This window comes from Salmo salar, chromosome 22 (assembly GCF_965601325.2).
Source record: "Salmo salar chromosome 22, fSalSal1, whole genome shotgun sequence".
NCBI classification, from domain to species: Eukaryota; Metazoa; Chordata; class Actinopteri; order Salmoniformes; family Salmonidae; genus Salmo; species Salmo salar.
In genome coordinates, this window is record NC_138312.1 from 39,069,545 (window position 1) to 39,086,437 (window position 16,893).

The 16,893-nt window shown below is 40.7% G+C and overlaps 1 protein-coding gene across 1 annotated transcript in view; it reads right to left on the reverse strand.

Annotated features, from left to right (window-relative positions):
• Nucleotides 1-16,549, reverse strand: part of LOC106583565 (protein hinderin) — a 31,507-nt gene extending 14,958 nt beyond the window's left edge. Inside the window, exons 1-5 of the mRNA XM_014167899.3 lie at nt 16,389-16,549; nt 14,297-14,332; nt 6,638-6,909; nt 6,099-6,199; nt 2,852-2,967 (exon numbers count right to left, since the gene is read on the reverse strand). Of these exons, the coding sequence (XP_014023374.1) occupies nt 2,852-2,967; nt 6,099-6,199; nt 6,638-6,909; nt 14,297-14,332; nt 16,389-16,443 (580 nt within the window). The 5' untranslated portion in view covers nt 16,444-16,549. The remainder of the gene's footprint in view (nt 1-2,851; nt 2,968-6,098; nt 6,200-6,637; nt 6,910-14,296; nt 14,333-16,388) is intronic.
• Between the last annotated feature and the right edge of the window lie 344 nt (nt 16,550-16,893).

Here is a 16,893-nt window from a genome sequence, read left to right on the forward strand (position 1 = left end):
AATCATTAAAGAGGACATCAAGGAGGGTGGGGGGTGCAAATGTAGAGGAAACTACATTAAGGAAACTACAGGTAATTATGGGATGCTGTTGGAATTATAGAAAAGTTGCCAGGTCAGGCCAAGAGACTGAGCCTGACAGTGTTAGCTCGCTTAGAATCAACTGGTGGTGCTGTAACTGGTCATAAAAAGGTATGATACAAAAGTATGTGGAAAACCCTAACCCTTTCAAATTAGTGGATTCAGCCATTTCAGCCACAAGTGTGAGTAACAGGTGTATAAAATTGAGCACACTGCCATGCAATCTCCATAGACAAACATTGGCAGTATAATGGCATTACTGAAGAGCTCAGTGACTTTCAACATGGTACAGTCATAGGGTGCCACCTTTCTAAACAAGTCAGTTCGTCAAATTTCTGCCCTGCCAGAGATGCCCTGGTCAACTGTAAGTGCTGTTATTGTGAAAATGTCTAGGAGCAACAACGGCTTAGCCGCGAAGTGGTAGGTCATACAAGCTCACAGAATGGGATCGCAGAGTGCTGAAGCGCGCAAAAATCATCTGTCCTCAGTTGCAACACTCTCTACCGAACTGCCTCTGGAAGCAACGTCAGCATAAGAACTGTTCTTCAGGAAATGGGTTTCCATGGCCGAGTAGCTGCACACAAGCCTAAGATCACTATGTGCAATGCCAAGCATCGGCTGGAGTGGTGTAAAGCTCGCCGCCATTGGACTCAGGCTAGGCCCCTTAGTTCCGGTGAAGGGAAATCTTAACGTTACAGCATACAATGACATTCTAGACGATTCTGTGTTTCCAACTTTGTGGCAACATTTTGGGGAAGGCCCTTTCCTGTTTCAGCATGACAATGCCCCCGTGCACAAAGCGAGATCCATACAAATGGTTTGTCAAGATAGTTGTGGAAGAACTTGACTGGCCTGTACAGAGCCCTGACCTCAACCCCATTAAACACCTTTAGGATGAATTGGAACGCCGACTGCAAGACAGGCCTAATTGCCAAACATCAATGTCCAATTTCACGGAATGGAAGAAAGTACACACAGCAATGTTTCAAAATCTAGAGGAAAACCACCGCCGAAGAGTGGAGGCTGTTATAGCAGCAAAGGGGGACCAACTCCATATTAATGCCCATGATTTTGGAATGAGATGTTCGATGAGCAAGGGTCCACATACCTTTGGTCTTGTAGTGTATGACAGAATTCAGTGCATCAAGACGAACAAGATTACCAAGACATGAGACTAGAGCAAATGCCACAGTCCCACAAGATAAAACGTCAGAGAAGGAAACGGTTTCAAACACTGAATGTAATCCACAGTGAACTCAGACATGGGGCAAATGTCATTTTAAAATGTCAAGACGTGGCCAAGACTCAAAATCGTGAAAAAGCAGGAGGGAATGGAGGTACGTGGGCATGTAATAACGCTCATGGAGTATCTGTCATACCACTGAGGTTTGCAGTGGAGATATCAAGCTGTAGGCAATGCTGCCCCCTGCTGCCAGATAGGAATAGCTTTTAATTCTTTAGTGGCAGACTGGGTTGCAGTGTGTGCAAGTACTCATGGCTGTCTTTTAAATCAGTGACTGATACAGACCTGGGAAGGCAAGAGAACACCGGCAGGCACTGTGGCCCTCATAGACTGGAGTTGAGGATACTTCACACAGACAATGCCAGTGAGATAGGCCCTCTGTATTAGAGGTCGACCGATTATGATTTTTCAACACCGATACCGATTATTGGGGGGGGGGGGGGGGGGGCAGGGCAAAGATTGCCGATACCGATTAATCAGCCATTTTATATATATATATATATATATATATATATATATATATAAAATGGCAGATTAATCGGTATCGGCAATATATATATATATATTTGTAATAATGACAATTACAACAATACCGAATGAACACTTATTTTAACTTAATATAATACATCAATAAAATCAATTCAGTCTCAAATAAATAATGAAACATGTTAAATTTGGTTTAAATAATGCAAAAACTAAGTGTTGGAGAAGAAAGTAAAAGTGCAATATGTGCCATGTAAAAAAAGCTAACGTTTAAGTTCCTTGCCCAGAACATATGAAAGCTGGTGGTTCCTTTTAACATGAGTTTTCAATATTTCCAGGTAAGAAGTTTTAGGTTGTATTTATTATAGGACTATTTCTCTCTATACCATTTGTATTTCATATACCTTTAACTATTGGATGTTCTAATAGGTACTTTAGTATTGCCAGCCTAATCTCGGGAGTTGATAGGCTTGAAGTCATAAACAGCGCAATGCTTGAAGCACAGTGAAGAGCTGCAGGCAAATGCAGAAAAGTGCTGTTTGAATGAATGCTTACGAGCCTGCTGCTGCCTACCACCACTCAGTCAGACTGCTCTATCAAATCATACTTAATTATAATATGATAACACACAGAAATACGAGCCTTAGGTAATTAATGTGGTCAAATCTGGAAACTATCATTTTCAAAACAAAACGTTTATTCTTTCAGTGAAATACGGAACTGTTCCGTATTTTATCTAACGGGTTGCATCCCTAAGTCTAAATATTGCTGTTACATTGCACAACCATCAATGTTATGTCATAATTATGTACAATTCTGGCAAATTAATTACGGTCTTTGTTAGGAAGAAATGGTCTTCAAACATTGGTGTAACGACAGACGCAGCCTCCTCGTGGAGTGCAATGTAATCGGCCAAAATCGGTGTCCAAAAATTGCAATTACCAATTGTTATGAAAACTTGAAATCGGCCCTAATTAATCGTCCATTCCGATTAATCGGTCAACCTCTACTCTGTATGCCTGTGTGCATCCATGGAGAAAAGGATACTCTCTCTCTCCTGTACAATGAGCTGGTTCTGCTGCTCCAGCTGAAGAATCTTGCACTCAAAGGTCTCCTGTTCATCCTTCAGCCTCTGTACCGACTCCTCCTTCTCCTCACTCACTCTGGGAAAGAAGAGGTGGAGGGTCAGGGATTATGGCATTGTCCCCCCTGAATAAACTTAATTCTTGAGAAAATGTCTTAGGGCTGATCCCATTTAGTCAACTGGTCAATATTCTGTTGGTTGACCGAGATTTCTTTAGTTGAGCAGTTGCAATTACATGTTTTTTTTTCATGGTGCAAAAGACACCTGTCTGATTCATGCCTGTCCAGTGGACTAATCCATTGCGGAGGCCACGGGGATAGCACAGTCCATCACTCTAACACATGTGATACTGAAATTGTACATGGTTATATTATGTAAAAATAATGGTGTAACACTAATAAATAAACCAATGCGCTTTCTCCCGCGGTGGATACGGTCTCTGTCCGCAGTTCTAAAATAATCTTCAGTGCGCCGTATAATTGGCGTCTTTCCCTAGGTTGTCCATAATAGCAAAGTTAACCAGAATAATGGGTGGGATTGAGAACAATGCAGCGGAGGCAGCAGCAGCAGAGAAGAGGAAACAGCCCTTGCCTTAGCCTAACTGTCTAAGAAAATTGAGGAGAGGAAACCCCAACTTAATTAGGCCAATAATCCATAGCCTAACTGTTAAATGTCCCTGGCTTTATAAATCATCCATATACAGTATCAGTCAAAAGTTTGGACACACCTACTCATTCCAGGATTTTTCGTTATTTTTACATTGTAGAATAATAGTGAAGACATCAAAACTATGAAATAACACATATGGAATCATGTAGTAACCAAAAAAGTGTTAAAAACATCTAAATATATTCTATATATTTGAGATTCTTCAAAGTAGCAACCCTTTGCCTTAATGACAGCTTTGCACACTCTTGGCTTGCTTCTGTTGTCTGTTTGAGTGTGTTTAATCGCCTACTGATTCCGTGAGCACTTAAGCCTCATGCAACGGAAAAAGGTTTGACTAAGCAATTTCACAGATTTGGCTGTTTTTAATATTTGCTCTGCTATAATAACGGCTTTACAATTGTTTTTCGTTAGAACAGACTGGTATTACTTTGAATTTATTTAGTGTTGTTTACACTATTCCAAACAGGCAGAAAAATAATATAGTAATCTAACAGCACCTTTGTCACACACATGCACGCAGCTCTCACTCCTATACCCTCCTTTTTCTTGATCTCTTTATTGTAATTATTACAATTATTTTTATACACATCATTATAATAAGTAATGTCGTTATGATTAGTAGGCTTTGTATAGTAGCCTTGTGTAACCACCATCGAGCTGTAGGCCTAAGAGCGTGTCCTGTCTAGTCTTAATACCGTAACTTTCTGAGGCCTATATTTCAATATACTCTATAGGCTACTGTATCAATCAATAATTCCTTCATGCCATCACACAGCATACGAGACATTCAGGCTTTGAAATGCAATCAAGCATTTTTGTTATAAAATTAAATAAAGGGAGCTTTGAATAATTAACTTAAACAATAAATAAACCGCAACGTAAATGTTTTTAGTCTGCTGTAATAAAGACTATATATTTATGTCATTAGAATAGACTCTCTGAGGTACACTTATTTATTTAGTATTGTTTACACTGATCCAAATGGTCAGAAAAAATTATAATATTGTAATCTAACAGCAACTGTTTGGCACACATAATACTCACGCAATGCTTGCTCTTATACCATCCTTTTTCTTGATCTCCAGTAGTTTCCACAACTAAGTCAAATGTCTTCCATAGATCTGACTTCCCCTGTGACCTAAATAGCTTTTTACCACCTGAGGAACATTGCCAAGGTAGGGCCGCTTCTCTCTCAGGCTGATGCAGAGACTCAGCCATGCTTTTATTACAAGTAGGCTTGACTACTGTAATGCTCTCCTGTCTGGTCTACCCAAGAAATCCATTGGTCAACTGCAAAACATATAAAATGCTGCAGCACGGGTACTGACCAAGACCAGACGGAGAGTACACATTACACCGGTTTAAGGTCTCTGCACTGGCTGCCTATGAGTTTTAGAATTAATTTTAAGATTATTCTATTGGTTTTTAGACATGCTTTTAAGTTATGTACCCAGTAGGTCCCTCAGGTCCTCTGGCATTGGCCTTTTAATTATCCCAAAGCCTAGGACCAAGAGGCATGCAGAAGCAGCCTTTCATTATTAGGCCCCCAGCCTCTGGAATAGCCTGCCAGAGAACCTGAAGGTGGCCGAAACTGTGGACATATTTAAAAGAGATCTTAGAACAGATATTTGTAGCTTTGCTTTTCCTTGCAGTGCTTTTTAGATGTTCAGTGTGTCTCATTCTTTTGTTTTTTATCCTCTTATGTTTGTTGTGTAGTAAATATTTCAGCTTTTATTTTCATTGTTTTTATTTTTCCTGTAAATAAAGCTTTCCTATAAATAAAATTTCCACCTTTCCTATAAATAAAGCTTGATTTGATTTCCCTCCTTAACAACCAGTAAACAATCGCCCGTTTGAAGTTTATTTTTCACGTCCTCCACATCCATTTTGCTGTCACGTGTTACTGTGTTCGGAGTTTGTTATAACCAATTGATTGATGTGATAACTATAGGCTATAGGTCAGGCTCTGTTGGTCACATGCATGCGATGCTTACATGTTTCACGTAAAGAGAGCAAGGATTGAGGGAATAGGCAATTTTTTTCATAAACAAATTAGGGATTTCGGTAACATAACTTTTCTGTCAGAAACAAGTAAGAAACTAAATGGCTGAAATTACATTGTAGCTTCAGCACGGACAGCGCAATAAACACTCGCTGTGCTGTGGTGCCTTTTCGCTGCAGTAGGGAGGAGAGCGAGACAACGTGCACCAGTAACACAGGCACTCGCTGTATTTTTTTTTAACACAGTGTGACCATCGGACTCTTTTCTGAGTAATTTTTGTGTCTTAATTATTTCATCAAACAGTGTGTCAGACAAGCTCAGTAGATATGTAGTTGATTTTATTCAAACACATAGGGTGTGTCTGTTTATATATGGAAAAATAAGTTTAAACGTTTCAACCAATCGATTGGTCGAAAGAACAGGACGACTATGGGTCGACCAAGATTTTTTTTTTGTCGGGGACAGCCCTAATATCTCTACACCCCCACTCCCTGCCAAACACACAGACAAAATCCCTCATATGTTGAATGAGCAGTTACCTGGCCAGCTCCTGGATGAGGTTGGTGATGCGCCGTTTATCCTCGGGACAGAGGTCCTTCAGAGAGGCCCTGCTCTTAGCCTGGGTCACCTCAGAGAGTACCTGAGCAAAAGACAGTTTTTTTATGAATCATATAAAACAGAAAGCCTTAGATCATGAAAAAAAAAAGAGCGCAATGACTTTTGGCAAGCATCGAGCAACAGTGCAGTATATTGAGTGATACTACCCTATTGAATGTCAGCCTGTTTCTGCTTTTTTATCTTACCTGGTTTGGCCAAATTAGCTAGCACTGTTTAATCAGGCATGTGATCAGCACCAGAACAACATAGTACATCTGAGAAAAGAGGGTGGGCTTGGGTTTTGGCCAATATCAATTTTATTCAGAATAAATCAGAAATGTTTGATTCATCCACATCCCTGTTGAATGAAGAAATAGCTGTGTACCCAGGTTTTATGTTTGCATGGGCCTGTTCCGACTGGAGAGGTTATCAGCTAGTAACCAGTTAGGGTCAAGGGAGAGGTCCCTCTTGGCAAACCTACCTGCGAGTTGGTGAGGAGATGCTGCCGAGTGGCTGGGTTGGGGGATGGGACTGTGGCTTCAGGTGCGAACTGGAGCTGCCCTCTACCCATGGAGGACTCAGAGACAGAGGACAGGGAAAGAGGCTGGCCTCGCTTTTTATTGCCCCATCTCAGAGAAGCCTCTCCTCGGATCTGACAGCCATATTTGGCCCTCATTTTCACCTTTCTTTCACTGCTGTTGGACCAGGAGCCCGACTTAAAAGCTGTCCGAAAGTGTCCCTCTTTGTTCACTCCTGAGAGAAAGAGATGTGGAAAAATGCAGTAACGTTAGCAGCCAGCAATAGGAAAAGTGGTGTTGGGTTTTATTTCACTTATTAGATGTGATGCATTACCATTTACAGTAGATGTAGGCCTAAGTATGAATGGACTGTAATGCACTAAGAGGTTTATATTGTATTAACATAGATTGAGCAACATATAATAGACATGACTAACTGGAGGGTTGCTGGCTAGTAGGAGTGTAGGCTGAGTAGACTCGTGACACACACACACAATGCCTGGTTGTGGGGCCACTCATGGACAGGTTTATGTGAGGAACTGATAGAGGGGAGAATGGCTGTGGCACAAGAACAGGCACTGTCCTTGGGTGTCTGACTCTCGGGTACACACATGAAGATAAGCTAGAAGACAACTATGCTTGGCAACAAAGATGCGTCTAGAGGCTGGGACCAGCCTGCACGCCAACGATAGGATGAGTAAGTTTAAACCACGCTCATCCTCCCTCTGACAGGCCAGCAGTGAGCGGGAACTATCTCTGTCAGAGTATTTAATGAAGAACTTATGATGTCATTTTCAGTTCTCTGTTTGCCATGCGAGGTGTTACAGTGAACCCGTATATACGAAGATTGCATTTACCATTTATTCTGCTTGACTAATTCTATTAATAAACAGCTGAAAATATATTCAGTAATCTAGTGTTAAATTTTGTTCTGATACCAGAATTGAATTGACGCAGCCCTAACAATTGGTGACCCCGACGTGATTCTGGTAGAAGGACTTCGCTGGAACTTGTCCGGCCGATTGGCCATCGCTCTCGACGGACGGTGTGTATCACAAATCCTGACCGGTCAAACAAAAGGTAAGCAGACACCTATTGTGAATAACTAAAGTTCTGCATATTGGCATTATCCAAATTTATTTTGTGAAACACCTGTTTGATGTAAGTGATTAAATTGTGGAACGTCCACCTGTTATATTAATAATTTGATTTTGAAACAATTTTGAGAGTTGTGGTGTGATAAATGCAATCTTGAAACCGATCGATCGTTGATGATATAACAAGTGAATGTAATGTACTAGGTATTGAAGTACCAAGTGTGTATGTGGTTAGTCGGTGTACTTAACCGGAATGAGTGTGGGTGGATGTAGGTATAACAGCGATTGTAATGTACTAGGTATTGAAGTACCAAGTGTGTATGTGGTTAGTCGGCGTACTTAACTGGAATGAGTGTGGATGGATCTAGGTATAACAGCGATTGTAATGTACTAGGTATTGAAGTACCAAGTGTGTATGTGGTTAGTCGGCGTACTTAACCGGAATGAATGTGGATGGATCTAGGTATAACAGCGATTGTAATGTACTAGGTATTGAAGTACCAAGTTTGAGTGTGGCTGTCAAGTCTGGGACTGGAAGCAAGACTGAAGGAAGATTGGGAGGTCAACCTAATCGTATGACTGAAGTACATTAGATACTAGTCGGCGTACTGTCTCAAGTGTGAATGATCTACGGATAAAGGTGTTATACTGAGTAACCATTGAATGACTGAAGTACATTAGTGTAACGCCCTGGCCATAGAGAGGGTTTTTTTGTTCTTTATTTTGGTTAGGCCAGGGTGTTACATTGGGTGGGCGTTCTATGTTCCTTTTTCTATGTTTTGGTATTTCTTTGTTTTGGGCCATGTGTGTGGCTCCCAATCAGGCACAGCTGATGCTCGTTGCTGCTGATTGGGAGTCACACATAAGGAGCATGTTTTTCCTTTGGGTTTTGTGGGTAATTGTTTCTGTTTAGAGTATTTTCCTAACAGGACTGTTTGCTGTCGTTTTTTGTTCATTTTGTAGTGTTCTCTTGTTTTTTTGTATTAAAATTCTAATGATGAACACATCCTCTGCTGCACCTTGGTTCCCTCTTACAGACAGCCGTTACAATTAGATACTAGTCGGCGTACTGTATCAAGTGTGAATGATCTACGGATAAAGGGGTTATACTGAGTAACCATTGAATGACTGAAGTACATTAGATACTAGTCGGCGTACTGTATCAAGTGTGAATGATCTACGGATAAAGGGGTTATACTGAGTAAACCACTGAATGACTGAAGTACATTGGGTATTAAGTCAGCGTACTAATACCAAGTTTGAGTGACCTGCGGGTAAATAAGAGGTCGGGGACGGTCGACCTGAGTTATATCATCTAGCGCTGGGGAAATAAATAACGTTAGGAACGTACGTTAGAGACGTAAATTGACATTGATAGTTAGGTTACCATAGACTGAAATTGAAAGGGATATAAATTAACATTGATAGTTAGGTTACCATAGACTGAAATTGAATATGACCAACCAGGAGACCGAGAGGGTGCTGAAAGCACTGAAGTTAACACTAGAGATTAATGGGGGTAGAGACTGGAAAGAGTGGAAAAGGAGGGGGAAAATTATACAGGGAATGGATAAGAGAAGGTAGTATTAATGCACCCAACAGACTCCCAGTCGACGGGGAGCCCGGTAGAATATTGGAAACGCTAAAACGAAAAACAGACAAAACCTGTTCCGAATGGAAGCAGGAGGGGGAAGCGCGTAAAGGAATTGCAGGAATTTACGGGAGTTGAGCGATACATGGAGTTAATTTTATTTTACAGGGACGATGCACATTAAACACAGTTATGTATAATGGCAGGGTATTCCTAGCAAATAGAATGGGCCTGTTTGCAGACAAACTGAAGGGGTTTTAAGGTTTTAAGCAATCTTGGGTCAAATTAGTCAAATAGTATGTTAAAATATGGGGTTTCATAGATTGGAAGTAAAATATTTTATCCAAGGGTACTGTATGTTCAATTAAAGTACACAGAACCGTTGAGGAAGTTTAAAACAAATTATTAATGATTTGAAGAAGTACAGGGGAGTTATTATTAGGTTTTGTTTGTAGTTAACTTTTGGGTTTCTGAATCGGTGTAGTATGAGGAAATGCTGACCAAGTGGTTATTTTATGGAAAGGAGCACTTAGCTATCTTTGGGAAAAATACCTAGGGACAGGATATCTTAAAGGGGTATACACACATGGCATTTTGAAGTTTTGTTTTCTGAGTTTTAATTAAACACGTTAAATTATTTTGATAGGGAATGTTCTGGGAACTTGAGATACAAAATGTGGATAAAGTTCTTAGCCTTCATTTGTCTAATGTAGTAAGAAACACAGTTCTGAAAGGGTGGTATGACTTTTGACCCCTCTGGTGACTTTTCCTTTTGTGGTCTGATCAGCCGCAATGAAAAGCCATTTGGATGGTGAATTTAAGGTCATTTGTAATACTGACTTTAAAGGAATTTGTATAACTGATAATTATGATGGAGTTAAAGTTCTTAGACACAATTGATAATTTGAACCAATGAGAAAACTAAAAGGGCAAAGCCTTAGACTAAGGGTAGGCTTCCTTAAGTCTATTTTCCTAGAACAATAAGGGTACATTACTTTTCCTTTGTGGAGTAGTACAGATTAGTCATTTTTGATCTGATTATGTTATTTGAACTCCTATAATGATTTGTTTAGATATGCAGCAATATTGATACATGGCTTGAGCCATGTATAAATAGGGGGAGTATGGTAGGGCAGGCGATAGCACAAGTTAGGATAATTACTTAAACAAAAACATTTTTTGTAGAATATCCATTCCAACATTTGGAAATTGACTTATTGAACTATTCCGAATTGAAGAAGGGGTGTTTAACAAGAATAGATAAGTATAGCAAATGGGTAGAAGCGTTCCCAACTTACTTGGTGGACATGATTATGGTAGCTAAAATAGTAAGTCAAGATATTATCCCTAGAGTTGGTTTATTAGGAGCCATCTTATTAAATGATGGATGACAGTTTAGCTAATCAGGTAGAGCCTATAGAATGACAGAGTTAGAGATACCAGAACAGATAGACATAGAAGTTGAAGTAATACTAACAGAACACATGAGAAGACTGTTTGTTAACCAAACCCGTATGTCCAAGAATTTGTGTCCAACAGGTGAATTACAGGAGAAGGTAATTCACTCAGTACAACCAGGAGACTGGGTGTGGATCCAGTCCCTGAGGAGAAAAGACGGGAAGCAGCCCCGTGGGGAAGGCCCATACCAGGTTCTGTTAAACCACTGCCTTTGCCATTAGAAAAGCTGAGAGAGTCACTTGGGTCCACGTTACCCACTGCAAGGAGGTATGTACACATATCCACTGCTGATCACACAGAGTTAGGAGAAGAACCGATACCAACAGGGTCCGGGGGTTACCTCCTTAACGAAGATTTCCTATCCCGACCGTTCATCACTGTGTGTGCTCCTAGAGGTGTGAGTATGGGGTGGTACCTAGCAGAGAGACTAAGGGCAGGAGAGGGTTGGCGGTTTTTGGGAAGAGTAGAGACTCTGAGCTGCATCATAGTCTAATCTTTCTGATACATTCAGATCCACCACCTTCCAGTACTAATCATAGGATACCGTTGTCATTGAGAAGAAGTAGAAGATAAACTATGTAATACACTGATGAGTGAAAGATGAATAGAAAATGTTTAACCTCACAGCACCTATAACTGATGTAGAGTGGGCTAGTACCAGAAAAGGACGCATACGACAGAAATTACCACAAAGAGTGGTTAACTTGCGCCCTGGGGTTATAGGTCCAACCAGTTCCAGTTAGTCATCAGAGGTCAGTTATAGGAGGCTAAAGTAGGCACAGGAGGAGTTTTGACCAGGATGGGATTAGCTTTGTCTAGATGGATGCTATTGGCATCCTCAGGGAAGTTCCAGATGAATACAAAGCTATGAATCAAATATGTGAAGGTTTTAACACTACATTATTTTGGTGGGTGACAATAAATAAAAATGTGGATTGGATTAATGACATCTTTTATAATCAACAGATTCATGAATGAAACCGGGGATGCAGTAAAGAGGTTCTCTGACCAATTATCCGCCACCTCCCTCATGACCTGGTAAAATAGACTGACTCTCGATATGTTACTGGCAAAGGAGGATGGTGTAGGTAGAATGATTAGGTTCATTGCTGTACGTACATTCCTGATAACACAGCCCATGTTTGGGAAATGGAAAAGTGTTGTAGGAACTGTATTATGGGCAGCTTTCACCTGTATGAGTGTGTTTGGGTTGTGTGGTTGTTGTTTGGTCCCGTGTGCGAGAGGTCTCATTTCCAGGGTTCTGGAGAGATAAATAACGGAGCAGATGGTGAGTTCAGACCAGTGGGACGACAACTACCTACCGCCGAGCCTGGTGGAGGATTCATTCAACTATGAGGAGCCCATGATAAGATGAGACCATCTTCAGAGTTTCCTGAATTAGTTTGATTTTGTGTGAAATTTCTGAATCCAATAAAAATAGATGTGTTATAATGTATGTGAAATATTTAGCCAATCAGGTGGATGTAATGAAAGGTTTGACTAAAAGATTTCACTCAGAAACCTTATAACCTGTTGAAATGTATTCGAAATACAGCTATAATAATGGGTAAAAAACTATATTCCAATACTGTGTGAGTAAGACACTGTTACCAGAATGAGCTGGGCAGAGTTGATAAGACGACCTTGGGAAGGGAACAGGAGAAGAAGCCTCCCTAAGTTAGGGAGAGTAACAACGGCCTGGGAACGGCAGGTGGGCAGGAGATTAGAAGACAGGTGGCAAGGTTGATAAGGAATGTATGTGTACTGTGGGAAGAATACAGCCGCCTAAAGCTGGGTTGAGTTCTTTACTGATGTGTGTGTAACAGAGATTTGTTAACTATTCTCGCACTGCACTGACAGGTATGGCTGAGCAACTAGAGGCTACCACTACAACCACTAGACAAAATAGATTGGAGTTGGATATGATATTGGCTAATAATGGGGGGTGTATAAAACGTTTGGTGAACAATGCTGTACTTTTATCCCTAATAACACTAGCCCTGATGGTAGCATTACCAAAGCCCTACTGGGACTTGACAAGCTATCTGCTGAAATGAAGGGTGTAGCGGGGGTATACAAGGGGAATTGGCTGAATACCTTTTTTGGTAAGTACACATCTATGGTGGTTACTGGATTTCTGACCCTAGTGCTTATGTTCCTATTATTGATGTGTTGTGCTGCCTGTATAATCCCTTGCTTGAGAAAGTCTCTTACAGATGTTGTCAGAGCAACCGGAATGATGCCCTTGATGGAAGTGACCCCAGGGGACACTGAATCCAGCTCTGGGCAAAAGAAGGGTCTGTCTGATGACGATCCTTGGTTTGCTGTTGGGGAAGTGGTTGAATAAAGCTTATCCAAAATGTCCTCATATGTATTGAATGTAGTGGCAGGTGGATGTGAAGGTTTTAAGTTCTGGGACAAAGAGTCTGTCCCATACATGTTAGGTGTAGCCACTGCCGCAGGAAGGTCTTCTTTTTATACTTTTTTAATTAATATGTTCTGAATTTATCCTGTGTACTATTTGTCTTTCCTTATGTGAAGGTTTGAAGTTCCTGGGTGGCTGGTAGTCAACCTAGTACAAGTTAGGTGTAGCTGGAGGACTGAAGGTTTTTTGTTATCGTTATTGCCTATTAATAAAAGTGTTTGTATTGTATTTTAGTGAGTGACACCCTAGCGGGTGTCAAAAGGGGGAATCCTAAATTTCTCTGAAATTTCTTATTGTGGAATGTTCACACCCTTTGGGTGTGAAAAGGGGGATTGTTGGGTTTTATTTCACTTATTAGATGTGATGCATTACCATTTACAGTAGATGTAGGCCTAAGTATGAATGGACTGTAATGCACTAAGAGGTTTATATTGTATTAACATAGAATGAGCAACATATAATAGACATGACTAACTGGAGGGTTGCTGGCTAGTAGGAGTGTAGGCTGAGTAGACTCGTGACACACACACACAATGCCTGGTTGTGGGGCCACTCATGGACAGGTGTATGTGAGGAACTGATAGAGGGGAGAATGGCTGTGGCACAAGAACAGGCACTGTCCTTGGGTGTCTGACTCTCGGGTACACACATGAAGATAAGCTAGAAGACAACTATGCTTGGCAACAAAGATGCGTCTTAGAGGCTGGGACCAGCCTGCACGCCAACGATAGGATGAGTAAGTTTAAACCACGCTCATCCTCCCTCTGACAGGCCAGCAGTGAGCGGGAACTATCTCTGTCAGAGTATTTAATGAAGAACTTATGTCATTTTCAGTTCTCTGTTTGCCATGCGAGGTGTTACAGTGAACCCGTATATACGAAGATTGCATTTACCATTTATTCTGCTTGACTAATTCTATTAATAAACAGCTGAAAATATATTCAGTAGCCTAGTGGTAAATTTTGTTCTGATACCAGAATTGAATTGACGCAGCCCTAACAGTGGTCAGAACTAACTCACACATGCCTTTGACAAGTGCTAATGTCCTCACCTGGAATGAACACCACAGGTTGGTCTTCATCTGATGCTGTGTGAATTGAATTAGGAAATATATTTGATGGTCTCTAACAAGACCCTCACTTCAATAAAAATCAGCATGTTGTAATTGGCTTAAGCAAGCCACTGAACTGGGTTCAGAAAGTGGCTGGCATTTGTTAATTAGCCGACATTAGCCAACTTCCCAAAAATAGAAAGTGGACTCCTAATTAGTTAACTAGGTGAAATTAGCTACATTTAGCTAACATTTAGCTCTTATACAGAACAACTTATGCATTAAGTCCATACATTTTCATACTGGTCCCCCAAGGAAATCGAACCCACAACCCTGGCGTTGCAAGCACCATGCTCTACCAACTAAGCCACACGGGACTACAAACATTTGACAAGGTATTTCATTGGTTCTTCATTCATTGGTACTTCATTGCCAGAAGAAACGGACCCTACCGCTACGCGTGTTTACACTGAGCAAGGAACACAATCATGGTTACATTAAGACACTGGAGCAGGCGCGAGATATGGGTCGGAAATTGTACCTCAATGCAGTTATGGGATGTGCCACTGTACTTCAAATTGTAACTTTATCTACACTACTCCATCGAAAAGATTGAAATACTGCTAGTTTTCCCAGGAAAAACCGCCGTTTTCGTCCTTATGCTAGCTACCAGTAGCCACTATGGAATGGCATGTTGTGTTGAACAAGAAAGGAGTTGATTGGCTGACATTGCCATTCCAAAATGGCTGCGGTGGCTACTGCTAGTTAGCATGAGGATGAAAATGGCAGTTTTCTGGGAAAACTAGCAATATTTCAATCTTCGTGATGGAGCAGTATAAATCAAAAATGTGGAATTCAGTGGCATATCCCATCCTTACATTGAATTCTACATCAGGCAGAAATAAGCATTTGAATCTGGAATAGATCCACAGGAAAGTATAATTACAACTTTTTCACATTTCTACCACCTGGAGCATGCTCAGAACCATGTAAACATGTGCACAAGCTCCGCAAGTATGTATGCTTCTTCTTCTGCATGTATTTTTATGTTGTGTGTACGCTTCAGGTGATATAAATCTTCTACACACTACCAGCACTTTGAAAAGTTGATGTAAATATATACTTTCTTGTGGATAGATTGTCTCACATTCCTACCGCCAAAAGGACCAACCACATGGACAACTGGTAAAGTACATTAAAATATAATTTTATTCAACATTTGGCTTGTAGAGGTCACAAGAAAGTTTCCTGATTCAAACATTAATTTCTGCCAGAAGTAGAATTCAATGTCAAGGTTATAGGCAAATCCAATCCCTGCATTGTGGTACATTTCCTACCCATATTTCACACTGGCAACATGGTGTCTTTAAAGCAATCAAATCGAACTTTACTTGTCACATGCAACGAATGCAACAAGTGTACACCTTACCGTGAAATTCTTACTTACAAGCCCTTAACCAACAGTGCAGTTAAAGAAGAGTTAAGAAATATTTACTAAATAAACTAAAGTAAAAAATAATTTAAAAAGTAACAATAACAAGGCTATATATATAGGGGATACCGGTACCGAGTCAGTGTGCGGGGGTACAGGTTAGTTGAGGTAATTTGTACATGTAGGTAGGGGTGAAGTAACTATGCATAGATAATAAACAGCAAGTAGCAGCAGTATACAAAACAAATGGAGGGGGGTAAAGCTGTTATGGAGCCATTTGGTCCTAGACTTGGCGCTCTGGTACCGCTTGCCGTGCGGTAATGATTGCGTTCCGACCTCAATGCAGTTCATGTCTTAAACAAGCGTAACGATAGGGTCGGTATCTTCTGGCAAGGTATATCACATCCCCTGACTAACAAACTAGCTACCGATCAGTTTTCCAGACAGATGAGAAACCACTAGCTAGCTAACGTAAACTAGCCAATTAAATCCAGATTTGCTAACGTTAGCTAGCATAATTTAATGTTTACAGCTAGTTACCAAATTCACCACACAACACCAGGCATGTTAGTTAAACGTATCCAACCTTCATCAACATACTGACAATATCGACTATAAGATACGGGGGCTGTCTTTGATAGAAACCAAGTAAAAGGATACTGTCATTAATCCAAAAAAATCCTAAATCGTTCTTTCCCGTTTCTGCCGCAGCCATATTGAATCAACCGCCACTCCCAAGATGCCAAGGGTTGCCAGGTTCTTCTTCTTTGGGATTTGATTGGTGGATCGGATTCAACTTTTACGTGCATACACCGCCACCTACTGTACTGGAGTGTAAAGCCAGGCACGGTCTACAGACATTAAATTCTCTTCATTAATCCTGTTCCTCTAGTCTAAGTGAAACACCACATTTACATTTACATTTTAGTCATTTAGCAGACGCTCTTATCCAGAGCGACTTACAGTAGTGAATGCATACATTTCATACAATATTATTATAATTTCTTCCCGTACTGGTCCCCCGTGGGAATCAAACCCACAACCCTGGCGTTGCAAACACCATGCTCTACCAACTGAGCCACACGGGACCAAATACAGTACATCGATGTTGTAATAGTAATTTCCAGGTGAACAAAAAGGAGAGCAGTCATTGATAAGGTCAATG